Source organism: Mustelus asterias, chromosome 2 (assembly GCF_964213995.1).
Source record: "Mustelus asterias chromosome 2, sMusAst1.hap1.1, whole genome shotgun sequence".
NCBI lineage: Eukaryota > Metazoa > Chordata > Chondrichthyes > Carcharhiniformes > Triakidae > Mustelus > Mustelus asterias.
The window spans coordinates 70200700-70215465 of record NC_135802.1 but is presented as its reverse complement, the minus strand read 5'-3'; the positions used below and the strand labels follow the sequence as shown (position 1 = coordinate 70215465).

General features: G+C 40.6%; 1 protein-coding gene across 3 annotated transcripts in view; it reads left to right on the top strand.

Moving 5' to 3' along the window:
• Window positions 1–12882, top strand: part of ikzf1 (IKAROS family zinc finger 1 (Ikaros)) — a 96851-nt gene extending 83969 nt beyond the window's left edge. For all 3 annotated transcript variants that reach the window (XM_078236972.1, XM_078236981.1, XM_078236962.1), the window contains exons 7-8: window positions 4712–4843; window positions 8495–12882. In XM_078236972.1, the coding sequence (XP_078093098.1) occupies window positions 4712–4843; window positions 8495–9213 (851 nt within the window). In that variant the 3' untranslated portion in view covers window positions 9214–12882. The remainder of the gene's footprint in view (window positions 1–4711; window positions 4844–8494) is intronic.
• The last annotated feature ends 1884 nt before the right edge of the window (window positions 12883–14766 follow it).

Here is a 14766-nt window from a genome sequence, read left to right as displayed (position 1 = left end):
TGCCTTCTCCACTGTAAGATGAAAATGCCAACTTCTCCAGGTTCTCCACAGAACTGAATTCCATCATCCGTGGTAGCATTCCAATAAATCTCTTCTGTACTAACTCTGAGACCTTGACATCCTTCTCAAAGTATGGTGCCCACATTGAAGACAATATTCCAGTTGAGGCCCAGTATTTTTATAAATTTCAAGTATAGCTTCCTTTCCTCTGAGCTTCAGGTCTCCATTAACTAAGCCCAAGATCACATATGCCTTTTTTAAAATAGACTTCGTAACTTTTCTTCCACATTCAAAGATCTGTGTACATATTCACCCATCTCTCTTTGTCCTACACCCTCTTGAAAATCATAACCTTTACTTTATGCCATTCCTCCTCATTCTTTCTACCAAAATGTATCATTTTGCTCGCCTCTGTGTTAAATTTCCATCTGTCACGGGTCTACCGGTTTCTGTGCATTCCTCTAGACAGGCAGTTTCTTCCTCATTGGTCACTACATTTCTGAATGTTGTCATCTTCTAAACCCTGACATTATGGCCTGTGTACCCAAGCCCATTAATGTATATCAAGAAAGAGCAGTGGTCTTAATACTGGTCCCTGAGGAACACCACTCATGTTTCCCTCCAGTCTATAGAATAGCTATTCACCATTACTCTCTAGGGTCTGTTCCCTAACCAATCTTGTAGTGTTGCTGCTGCTCCTTTCATCCCCTGGGCTTCATCCTGCCGAGTCTACCATGTGGCAGTCCATTTCCACAACATCAACCGTACATCCCCCTTCAGTTTTCTCCATTATTTCATCAAAGAACTCATAGAAACATAGAAACCCTACAGTGCAGAAGGAGGCCATTCGGCCCATCGAGTCTGCACCGACCACAATCCCACCCAGGCCCTACCCCCACATATTTACCCGCTAATCCCTCTAACTACACATCTCAGGGACAATTTTTTTTTTACCTGGCCAATCAACCTAACCCGCACATCTTTGGACTGTGGGAGGAAACCGGAGCACCCGGAGGAAACCCACGCAGACACGAGGAGAATGTGCAAACTCCACACAGACAGTGACCTGAGCCCGGAATCGAACCCAGGACCCTGGAGCTGTGAAGCAGCAGTGCTAACCACTGTGCCACCGTGCCGCCCTCAATCAAGTTCGCCAAACACGACTTGCTGCTAACAAATCCATGCTGACCTTTCTTCATCAGCCCAAAGCTTTCCGAATTTCAAAAAAGAATAGAGGAGTTATCCACAATGTCTTGCCCAATATTTATCTCTCTCAAATCATTATCACAGGAATGGATTATTTGGACCATTTCACATTGTTGCCGTGGTTCCTACATTACAGCAATGTCATAACTTTGAGAGCAATTCATTGGCTGTAAAGTGCATTGAGAAGTTGAGTGGTCGTGAAAAACACGATATAAATGAAAGTCTTATTTTTCTTTTATGTAACAGTAGTGGCTATACTTCAAAAGTACGTCATTGAATGTGATATTCTGAGGACTTAAAGGGGTTTTACAAATGCAAGTTATTTTGTTCCTTTCCTTTCTCGATGCTTTACAGATTGAGAACTCTAGCCTTGAAATTCTGTCAGAGTTTTCTCAGTCACCTTATCTAACTCTGGAGGGAGATTGGTGAACGCCCAAAAAAGCCTGGGATATAGCTGAACTGCAATACTGCAGAAGGATTAGGAGGAACCCCGGCCACCCCCCCCCCCCCCCCCCCCCCCCCCCGGGAATTAATGGTTTACACCTTCAGCTATCATTAAGGCGGCACGGTGGCACAATGGTTAGCACTGCTGCCTTACAGTGCCAAGGACTCGGGTTCAATTCCAGCTTCAGGTGACTGTCTGTGTGGAGTCTGCACGTTCCCCCCGTGTCTGTGTGGGTTTCCTCCAGATGCTCCGGTTTCCTCTCACAGTCCAAAGATGTGCGTGTTAGGTTGATTGGCCATGCTAAATTGGCCATAGTGTCTGGGAGATTAGGAGGGTAAATGTGTGGGGTTACGGGGATAGGACCTGGGTGGGATTGTTGTCGGTGCAGGCTCGATGAGCCAAATGGCCTCCATCTGCACTGAAGGGAGTCTATGATTCTATATCTCTCTGGAGTACAGCTGAACCAAGCTATCACATAGGTTTTGATCCACATTACCCAAGTAGAACTGGTCAGTTGGTAATTAGAGGCTCCAATAATCCCTTGCATATTGCTTGTTGGATTAGTTATGTGTTCTTGGCAGAGAAATAGTTAACTGGAGATTAGAACATGTTGACAGTACTATCAACTTACCTAATACCTCATATTGAAACAGTGGCACGTGTCTGTCTGTCATGAGTGAAACAGCCAGAAAATAGTCCAGGATTTGGATATGTCGGGTATGAACCTTCCCACCATCTGACATGGCCGGGCAAAATTTGTTTCTGGCAGAACCTTGATACAACCCAAGCAAGGTCATCTCCATCAGTGGGAAGGCAAGGTTGAAGGTGGGGGATGTTTTACAGGCCGTGGAAGTGAGCACAGATAGAATAAAGGACTGGTCACTAAGGCCTAGATTTTCGCTCCAGAGGCAGATGCTCAGAGTCAGGGAATTGCCCTGCTCACAACACCTGCCTCATGAAAATGTGCCCTGAATGGCAAGAGTATTGTTCTGGGGGTGGGGGTGGGATAGAATTGGACCCGTCACTCCAAGGAACTGATCAGAGGCCGGCAGGGAGGCTGCCGAGTGCCATGATGGGCTGGATAAAACGCCCACCTTGATTCTCTGGAATTAAGTCCCAATTTTCTTGTTAATTATTAGGCTCACAAGGCCTCACCACTCATGCCACCTCATTTCCCAACCCATTGCCCATGTCCATGTATGCTAACTTTGTCAACACATGCCTTTTACCCATCCCTATGGTCCCATATAGCCCCTATGCCAACTTGGTACCAATTGCATGCCCCACATCCACTCCCATGGTCCCTTATAGCCTTTATGCCAATTTAGTGCTAATTCATACCAACACATGTCCCTCCACCACTATCACTTGCCCTTAACACCCTCCATGTCAATCACCTAGTATCCACCACGGGCAGACTTCAGGACCCATGCTAAAATGAAATAAAATGAAGTTACAAATATCTATTACAAACTTCACTGTATAAAATGCAACTCTCATTCATGAAAGCCTATCAATACATGTAAATCCCCTCAGGTATTAATCCCTTATAGAACAAACATTTTTATTCATAGCCATATATCATAGACAGCTAATCTTTTAATAACCTCCCAGATTAGCTAATTAAACTGAGTTTACAGCTCCCCATGTAATAATGACAGGCTGTGAAAGCAGTAAAGCATCAATAAAAACTATTGATGAATATATGAATCAATAAAAACTACACAGTTTTTTTAAACTCTCAGACACAGGTAAGCCATTTTTTTCTCAATGTTTGAAGGGCAAGCTATTTAAATAACTTGACAGCTTGACAGTTCCTCAGACATTATCCACCCTTAATGAGCATTTATGTCCACTTTAAAAACTCCCATGATTCGAGATAAGGACATTGCTCCAGCAAAAATGTGGGTCTGTTTGAACTCAGCACTGAGTTTCACTGACCTTGCTGGGTTCAGGATTCCACCATATGCGAGTCAATCCCCACCCCGCTCCAACCCTGGTGAAAATAGGATCGATTGGAAATGGGGGCAGGACTTATGGATCTGGGTCCCCACCATCATTTTAGATATTTCCGACTCCGTGAAAGCCTAGGCCTAAGTGTTGTTTTCAAGTGAAGTAAGATTAAAGGGCATTGTAACAGAGCTGAAGGAGATTTTGATAAAGGAGGCAGAGAGGAGAACTTGAGAGGATTGATCAGGAGAGACAAAAACTCCTGTATATTTCACCAGAAAACAAGTCCACAAACTTATTCTCGCCTAATTCCCAACACTAGTGAAAAAGGAAATCTTTCAGAGCCTTCACCTCTTTATTTTCCCATTTTTGTGCTCATTAAATGGGAAGTTAGAAATTATTAGGTTCTCAAACAATCTTCTTTCCCAAAGTTCTGCATCTGATATCAGTACCAAAATCGCGGCATTTGCTTTGGTTTACCCTTATATAAGGTCTAAATCCCATTCAATGTGTGTTAGCACAACAGTGTATTTGTAGTTACATATTCCTCTAATACAAGTGTGACATATTTTGCTGCTGATTATTTTGCTACAGTGGACTCTATTGTACTATACTGATGAAGCTGGATTAGTGCAATATGTAAGGTGCTGTCACCAGAATCTTACTGTTCTTTACTGAGCTGCAAACTATTCTGTAAAGGAGTGATTCACCCTTTTTCTTCCCTGTTTTTTCCAAACTCAGGAGGAAATGTCTTTGTAATAATGCAAAGTGAGGCAATATCTTCCTCATAGCTTGCTAAAGTACCAACGCAAGCATGTACCAGAAATGCAAATCAACTTGTGCATTTATTTTTGGCCCTGTGCTTGACTTGTTCTTAACCAGTGCAGTGCTTTCATTGTTTCCATTTCCCATACACAGTGTAAGGTATCGACTGCTCCTCACAAAATGTTCTGAAACAATAGTTCAGTTTAAAAGGCTGGAAGAGCCAATTAACTAATTAATGACAGTAATTAACATGAAAGGTGACACATTCATGAAACCTGATGACACTGCAAGCTTTGCTTGTGCGTTTATAAACGGATTTGCATTTTTCTTTTCCTTTGTACGTAGTGAAAGAAGAAAGCAAATCACATGAACTAACTGAAGGAATGTGCAAGATGGGATCAGAAAGAGCTATGGTACTGGACAGACTTGCAAGTAATGTTGCAAAGCGCAAAAGTTCAATGCCACAAAAGTTTGTTGGTAAGCATACAATATTTAGTTACAGTACTCTTGCATTTATTAGTTGTGTCATACAATCTGCACACTAATGAATATTGGTTTACTGTTTGCTAGTTTCGATATATGAATTTGTATTAACTTTCTTTAGTTTACCACTCCGTTCAAAGCCCGGATGTGACTATCGTTCAGTTCACTAAAATAGTGTCACAAGCTTTAAGTAGTTTGAGCCCTTTATTTATATGACCTCAGGAGTAAGTTATGATACCACTGAGTTTACTAAATATTTTCTGGATAAGGGAGCCCTGCTGGAAAAGGGGCAGTGAAAGGGGTGTTAACAAATGGAGAAGAGAGTATAAATGGTGATGGGGGAGGGGGTAAGTTAGGACATAATTAGAGATGAGAAAACACAACCACGTAAAGCAGAATATTTTTGAAGAGAGAGACTCACCATCTGCACAATCTGAAACAAATCAGACATTAAAGAATTATGATAAACATTTTATATCATTTTGGGTTTTTTTCATGCATCCATTTTAATAGGTTTTTTTTTACATTTTTGTTCAATAAGCAGTGTTGAAGAAATTATTAGGGGTACAGGAGGATTTGTGTTTTTTTAAAATTACTGCATGGCCACAGTTGATGAAGCATTGTGCCGTAGCTAAGAAGACCCCATGAATTTAATATTTAATGTCCATTCTGGAAAAAATTCAAAAGGAAATCTCTAAATGTGAGAAACAGATTACCTGATACAACAGACATCTTTTTTTTTAAATCACGTGTTTGAGGTAATTCGCAATTTTAAAAAATCAAGAACACAAAAGAAATAGCCTATCTTATATTCAAACAATACTAAAAACGACTGGAATACATTGAATATATAGTTGCAAGTTTGAAAAATATTCCAGATAACAGGATGAGCTGGATGGACTGAATGGCCAAAGGCAATTTTTGCATTGGAAACATTTTACTTCTGATTTTACAGAGTAATCAATGGTTTCATTCATTTTCCCCATGATTTACTTGTGAAACAGTGGGCTAAAGTGTTTCCTTACTAGTTTGAATGAAACAGGACCCACAAGATATTTTACAATTAGAATGGATTAAGAAATATGGCAACATCATTATAATGCATCTTGTATTTGAATTTAGAGGGGAAAAAGAAATATTTGCATGTATTTAGGACTATCGTACAGGGCCAGGTGGCTCAGGGCATTTCACACGGGGAATTATATATTGGAATTAGTCACTTCTGCTCGATAGATTTCTTGATATTTATAAAAGTAGAATTTGGAGCCTGGGTAATACAATGGGCTAGAATTCTGTCCTTTACCCTCAGATAATGAGATTAAATCTCCTGTCTGTATTGATGCTTTCTGAATTTAAGGCTGCAATAGATGTGAGTTGAAATGACGCTGTCCAAGAAGTAGACGTGCACCAAATTTTTTGTTTCAGCTAGTTTAAAATAAATAGATTACCTCCTTCATTAGAATGGACAAAATAGTTAATACCGATACAATAACATTTGTTACCAGTTTAAGTACAGAAGGAGCTACAGGTTAAACTTTAAAATGTTGTGCTCCTGGTACAAAGCTTCAAGATGCAAGCACCTATTTGGAATTTGAGTGTGGAGGTTTGCATACCCAATTTACAGCCACATAAGTCTCGGTTCATCAAAGGGCTATGGCACTGATGCAAAATTGCAAAGATTATTTTTATTTTATACATGTACTGCTGAAGTAGCAGTTTGATGTTGATAATCAAGTGCATGGAAAAACATGTCATTCCACTGTATTATCATTCCTACCTTGCTAAGCATAAACCTCATTTAAAATAGGAATTACTGATTTTGATCTTCCTATAAGAATTCAGAAATTATAGAAATCACACACCAGACTTTCTACCATTGTGCCTGTGCCAAGTCTAGCACTCCAATTAGAGCACATTATTCTAATTCAATTTCCCTATTGTTTCCCCATGTCCTTTTATACATGCGTATTTATATATATTTCTTGCTCTAGAAGCCAGATGTATTATCCAGCCCCCTAGATTCTAATAATCCCCTGCCTCTAAACAATTTTCTCTAACTTCCCCCTTCATTCACTAATACTAGTCAGGAATCGGTACCCTCTTGTTACTGATGTATCAGCCACTGGAAGCAGCCTTTCACTATTTATCCTCACAATCTTTTATAATTTGTAAGCATCCAGTAGATACCCTCTTAGCTTTCTTGGTTCCAGTGCCAAGAATATCCACTTTTTTGAGCCCTTCTTAATAACTAGACACTCTCTTTGTAGTGAATCTTGACTATTCTCTTTTATGGCTCTATCAACCTCTGTATAATGCAGTTCGAGCTGCTCACAACAGTGCAGCTGTTGCCTAACCAATGACTTGCAAAAATTCAAACTCACTCCCTTGTTTCATATTCTGGGTTCCTATCTGGAAACCGCAGGAACCCATTTGTCTTCCTTTGACCTTTGCACCCCACACCCACTCCTTCAAAGATCTAAGAATCCCCTTGCTTTCTACATTCCTTCACTCTGTTAAGAATCTTACCGTTTAGGATATTCTTTTTCCTAAAGTTCACTTCACATGTCTCTGAATTGAATTGCATCCAGCACTTGTTTGCTGACTTTACCAACATACCTGTCTTCCTACACTCTTCCTCACAGTTTACCATGCCCCCTAATTGGTATCAAGATATAATGTATCTGCTGTTTATTTCCAAATCATTTTAAAACGTGAAGCACAGAATAGGTACCAAACTGATGCCACAAATCGGGAAAATAATAGCTGCTACATTTTTCTTTCTAGTCCCTCATGTTCACCATATCCGTACCACTTATGGTTTCTTTGAGGCCATTTGTCTCAATTTTGATAACACTTCTGCTCTGGGGCATCTTGTAAAATGTCTTCTGAAAATATAATGTACCACATCTAGAATGTCCTTTTTATTTATACGTTCTAGGATTTCCACAGAGAAAATAATCTAAATTCATCAAGCACAACCTTCCCTTTAAAAATCCCCGCTGATGATTTCCAATTGGCTCCAGTCACTCAAATTATTTTTAATGCTTTCTACATTGACGTTGAAACACTAAAACCCAAAAAACACATTCTACTTAATTCCCTTTCCCTTTTTCAAATTCTATCTTTCATTCTCATTTTACTTAACCTCTCCTGCCTGCCTAATGTGGGATTCTTCACATCTACTCACTAATATAGTATTTTAGATTATTTTGCCTCTTCACTGAACCTATTCTTAACTACTCATTCATGTGCTGAAAGATCCATCTCTGCTCTTGCTATATTTGTTTGAAGCCTTCTCAATTGCTCGAATTGCCTGAGAACATTGGTACTAATTTGGTTGATTTAGATACATATTTCCTAGTATAGGAAGTAAACTAATAGTCATTAATAGGAATGCTTAGAGTCAGTCTTATTAAGTGTAAACATCTAGATTTTATTATATGTCTATTCTGTACCACTTACCTATTGTTAATACTAAAGAAACAGTTTAGTCTTTTTGACTACCTTCTTCAGACTAAGCAATTTTTTATGGGTTATGCATGTGTTAAAACTGCAGGATCCTTTATTTTTATAATGGGAAGTCTGTTATGTATCCAATCTGTGTAAAGTAATATTGTATTGGTTGTTCATATGCTAATCACACAGGTGAAAAGAAGCTGCAGCTTGGTATTTCAGAGCTTCAGTATGACGCTAATTCAAATTATGAAAAGGAGAGTGAGATGATGCAGACTCATGTTTTGGATCAAGCAATTAACAATGCTATCAATTATCTAGGGGCTGAATCCTTGCGTCCACTTGTCCAAACTCCTGCTGGAAGCTGTGAAGTGATACCAGTAATAAGCAACATGTACACCATGCATAAAACCAATTCAGACACACACAGTCATGCTAACAGTGCTGCAAGCCAAGATGGCGCAGTAGAGAACGTAGTGCTGATTTCAAAAACAAAATCACAGTCGTCAGAAAGAGAACCATCCCCAAGCAACAGCTGTCCAGACTCCACAGATACAGAGAGCAACAACGACGAACGGAACAACCTGATTTACCTAACAAATCATGTAACTCCAAGAAATGGCTTGCCTTTAATAAAAGAAGACCATAGATCTTATGACATTCTGAGAGCAGGCATGGAACCTAATCAAGAAATCTTCAAAGTGATTGGTGGTGATGGAGAACATGTGAAGGTTTATAAATGTGAGCACTGCAGGGTACTTTTCCTGGATCACGTAATGTTTACAATACACATGGGTTGCCATGGATTCCGTGACCCTTTTGAATGCAACATGTGTGGGTACCGAAGCCAGGATAGATATGAATTCTCTTCACACATAACAAGAGGAGAACATCGTTTTCACATGAACTAGTGAACTATTTCCATCTACCATTTTGACATTGCCTTCCGTTTTGTGCTTTTGATTACAATTAGCACAGAAAAAAGAACAAAATCCTTAGTTCACTTCTTTGTATAATTTTCATACTTCATACCGTTTACTGCAAAGTGCAGGCAGGATTTTATACACCGGACAGTATCGTCATACCTCTCAGAATTAATACATCTGAAGGAATGTTCTTTGAGATTGTATTTAATCATATTGGCACTTAAATTATTTGCTTAATGTATATGACCAAACTGAAAATGTATATGTGAACTGTTCATCACAAACCAGAAATCGGTGGGTAGTTAAAAGCTTGCATTTTTATTACTGTAGTTTGCAACAAGCGGTACTAGAATTTTTAAACAATTTAAAGCTTTTTAGTCTAGCGTCTTTTATAAAAAGCATTGATAAATGTAAGTGATTTAGTGTTGTAGGTGCACTGTACGGTCTTGTTTATTTGCCTTTTTGTACTAAATTACCAGCTAAAACTCGGGAACTTCATTAAGATATTATTTACATTTTGACCTGTTAAAAAGCAGCCGTGTCTACATAATATCTTGAGGTTCACCGTTTACACAGAAATTGTGCCTAATATGTTGGTTACATTACGGAAACAGTTTTCTGACAAAAGAAAATTTAATTGGTTCTATAAATGTATAGGTGTTTACTGATGTTTATCTATATTTCAAATCCAATAAGATTTGCTTTATTTATTATATTAATTGTTAAATTTTAAACTGGTTCAATCACCTCACATTTCAATGTGAAACATTGATGAGTAAATATTATTTCTTCGGCACAAAAAGTTTTATATATATCTATGTATTAATTTAAAAATCAAGTTACAATCTCTCGACCTTCAGACTGGGGGGTGACATGATGTAGTGAATAACTAAAAATGTGGATAACCAAAAAGTATTTAAATTGTGGCTCAATAAATTATAGTCTTAGAATTTGGCACCACACAAGATGACATTTCGTCCCTCCATGCATGCATCAATTATCTAAAAAAAACTATTCATTTTGTCTTATTTCCACGCCCAGTCTCCATACACCTTTTTTTTCCTCTTTTGAATATATATCCACTTATAAAATATATTACGGATACATTCTACCACCATTTCCAGTATCAAATTTCATGTTTTAATAACTCTCTGTGAATAGGTTTCTCCCAATCTCACTCTCGTTCTTTTGGTGGATCTTGCGTTTATGTCTTCTAGTTGACAATTCACTGACTAGGGGAAATAGATTTTCTCTATTTACCTTCACAAAAACAATTTGTATTTATATATTCCCCAAGAACTTCTCAACGTGCTTTACAGAGGCATTCTAAAACAAAATATGACAAAATGTTTCCTCATTTGGAACACCTTTATGAGAGAATCCTAATTTTTAGATCTCTTCTTTAAAGTCAGTGGTATCATCATAATGAACCTCTTCTATACCCTCTCCATGGCCTTGGCATCTTTCCTTAATAAAAACACCACAAACTGAACACAATATTCTAACTGCAGTGTAACTAAATACATTTTCTGTTTGATTTATCTCAATTTGGCATTTCCTATTTACTTTTGTACTCTAAAACCGAAGATCCCACATTGTATTTGACAGTTTTATCAATTTGCCTTCCCACTTTAGAAGATGTTTTTGTGTCTAAATCTTTAAATCTCTCCAATTTGGATTGGATAGGTAACTGGCTATCTGATCGAAGACAGAGGGTGGTGGTGGATGGAAAATTTTCGGACTGGAGGCAGGTTGCTAGCGGAGTGCCACAGGGATCGGTGCTTGGTCCTCTGCTCTTTGTGATTTTTATTAATGACTTAGAGGAGGGGGCTGAAGGGTGGATCAGTAAATTTGCTGATGACACCAAGATTGGTGGAGTAGTGGATGAGGTGGAGGGCTGTTGTAGGCTGCAAAGAGACATAGATAGGATGCAAAGCTGGGCTGAAAAATGGCAAATGGAGTTTAACCCTGATAAATGTGAGGTGATTCATTTTGGTAGGACTAATTTAAATGTGGATTACAGGGTCAAAGGTAGGGTTCTGAAGACTGTGGAGGAACAGAGAGATCTTGGGGTCCATATCCACAGATCTCTAAAGGTTGCCACTCAAGTGGATAGAGCTGTGAAGAAGGCATATAGTGTGTTAGCTTTTATTAACAGGGGGTTGGAGTTTAAGAGCCGTGGGGTTATGCTGCAACTGTACAGGACCTTGGTGAGACCGCATTTGGAATATTGCGTGCAGTTCTGGTCACCTCACTATAAGAAGGATGTGGAAGCGCTGGAAAGAGTGCAGAGGAGATTTACCAGGATGCTGCCTGGTTTGGAGTGTCGGTCTTATGAGGAAAGGTTGAGGGAGCTGGGGCTGTTCTCTCTGGAGCGGAGGAGATTGAGGGGAGACTTAATAGAGGTTTATAAAATGATGAAGGGGATAGATCGAGTGAACGTTCAAAGACTATTTCCTCGGGTGGATGGAGCTATTACAAGGGGGCATAACTATAGGGTTCATGGTGGGAGATATAGGAAGGATATCAGAGGTAGGTTCTTCACGCAGAGAGTGGTTGGGGTGTGGAATGGACTGCCTGCAGTGATAGTGGAGTCAGACACTTTAGGAACATTTAAGCGGTTATTGGATAGGCACATGGAGCACACCAGGATGGTAGGGAGTGGGATAGCTTGATCTTGGTTTCAGATGAAGGTCGGCACAACATCGTGGGCCGAAGGGCCTGTTCTGTGCTGTAATGTTCTATGTTCTATGTTCTAATTTCCTAATCTATTTGAGATTTTACTGTCCAGTGAACATGTCCTCTTTTATTCTTCCTTCCAAATTGTTTTGCATCAGGCCTCTGCAAATTAAATCGTCTCCAGCATCTATCCATCCAATGGACTAACCTTACAGTGTGATCTAGTAGTGCTGCTTCCCTTTTTATTTTGCTTCTTAATTTTCAGCCCACTACTACATGGAAGCTAACTTTCAAATGGACTAAAAGCTTCCCATTTAACTCATCCACAATATCAGTGTTATCCATTGTTTGACACATAATGGAAAGATACAGAAAGTTGGTAGTAAAATCGGTAACTTTATGAATTTCTAAATTATATTCCATCCCTAGTAGTTGAATTAAAACCTGTGTATATCTTGTACAAACGCCTTTGACCAGAAAACTGTTACAGTATGTAATTAGAATGTAAAAAAGTTGCATTATATTCAGTTTAAGCTATTATCAGAAATGTAAAGCTCAATTTCTTTTTAAACAATGAATCCTAAAGTGTACGTAATGTAAAAAAAAACAGATTAACAGTGATCTAATTGACTGGCAGAACAGGTTCAAGGGGCTGAAAGATCTTCTCCTGTTCCAAAGTTCCTTATCCTAAATTGGTCTTTCAAATGCAATGCATCAACTTTCAACACGTGACATTTTAAATTTTGTTATCAGTGTCTTAAATTTTGTAGAAGTTTACAAGACTTCGTATTACATTTAAAAGAAGTATCAACTATACTAGCATGAAATTAGTCCTTGTTGGAGAGAGAGCAAGCACAAAGACACTTGATCTGATATGTTATCTTCATGTGTTCTTTGGGACACAACATTCCTGTGGAAAATGTCTTTGTAATTTTGGTACAAAGAACAACATGTTTAATAAATTCACGTTTTAAAATGTAATGTCTTCATGCTTATACAGTTTGTTAGTCACGTTTATCAGATAAGATTGACAAAGTGATGCTTTGTTTTATTCCATTAGAAGTTGCATCATATTGGGCGCCTTTAATCTCATGGAAAAAACAGACAATGCTTGCCAAAAGGAAAATAATTAAAAAGTATAAACTCTTCAAAGTGTCTACTGTCTATTGAAAGTACAAAGACACCTGAGAAAAGTTGCTACTGCAGTTTTGCTGATTGTCGTAAAAACCCATCTGGTTCACTAATGTCCTCCGAGGGAAGGGAAACTGTGTCCTTACTTGATGGCCTACATGTGACTCCAGGTCCACAGCAATGTAGTTTATTCTTAATTGCCCTCAGGGATAAATACTGGCCCAGCTAGCACCCACATCCCATGAATGAATTCAATTTTGGTTTGTGCAAGTCACTTCTTTGTGAATTTTAGAAAATAACGATGGGGGCGGTTCTTCCAAAAGAATTCTAAGTGTCGAATTTGCCTAAAAACTGGAGTAAATCCTGCTGCTTTTTCAGCAGGTGTTTCAAAATGCATCTCCCACACTCTGTGCATGGCAGAGTGCCTCAGCGTGAATCCCGTTGAAAATCAGTGGGTGGGGCCCATTCCCAATGGAGAGGCTGGCAGCATATCGATGAGCGGGCCACTGTGTATGTTCCGATCTGTCAGCAATGAGATCGGCGCATACGCAGTAGCCCCACACTGCCGGCCTCCCGATTGCTGGTCAGCCATGTGACCCCTGCATCGCCAGCCGTGAAACCACCCCCCCCCCAACAGCCCGATCACTGATCCCCCGGATGCATCCGGGCCAGACTTGCCCCCAGCCCGCTCCCTCACCCCCAGCAGCCCAATCTCACCCACCACCAGCAGCCCCAAACCCGTGCCCGCCTGCAGTCCTGACACCCCCCCCCTCCCTCTGCAGCACCGACCCTCCCCAGCAGGCTGACCCACCACCCCGCCCCCCCCCCCCTCCCCCCACAACCCCAATGCCCAGCCCCGATTGCTGGCCTCCCTCCCTCTGTCTCGACACCGCAAACTGCCGGCTCCAAGTGGAGAGGATCTCCAAGAAGATCACGCATATCCATCTGACGAAGGAGCAGTGCTCCGAAAGCTTATGGTATTTGCTACCAAATAAACCTGTTGGACTTTAACCTGGTGTTGTGAGACTTCTTACTGTACTCAGCCCATTGACAGAGCAGCAGCGGGACCCCCCCCTGCCCCCAGAGGCCCTGCCCCATTATGCCCCGCCCCCTTGGCACTGCCCAATGCCCGGTCAGCATTGGCTATTTGCCTCTTGAGCAGTACCAGGGGGCCCAGGCTGGCAATGACCAGGAGGCATCCCCTAGCACCCAACGCTCTGAGGGGCCTCAATTGCCCCCCCGCCCTCCCCCCGCACTCCAGTGGGGTTGGGCCACCAGATCTCTGCAAGTAAGGAGCTATACTAAACCCCGCTGGAGTGAACCATTCCTGGCGGGGGGTGGGGGGGACGTCAGCGGGCCCGGACATTTCAGTCCCAGGCCCACTAATTACATTTAAAGTATATGGTAATGAAGATTACAATAATTTATACAACTTCATGCCATGCTGACAGTGCCAGAAATCTAGCTGCCAGAGACTCGCGGAGGCCGTGGCGCCCAGCAGGTAGCCCGCAAAACAGCCTCAGCTCAAGTATCTCGGCCTGCTGCGCCACAAAAGCAGCACAGCAGGATAGGAGAATTTCCCTCTATATTTTTATTTAAGGGTTGGCTCGGCAAGCATCCAATGCCCATCCCTAATTGCCTTTTCATCCATGATTCATGCTGAAATAGCTGATCTCGGTTGGGGTATTGATTGAAGCGCTAACATTTGGTCTCAGTTCCCACCAGCTA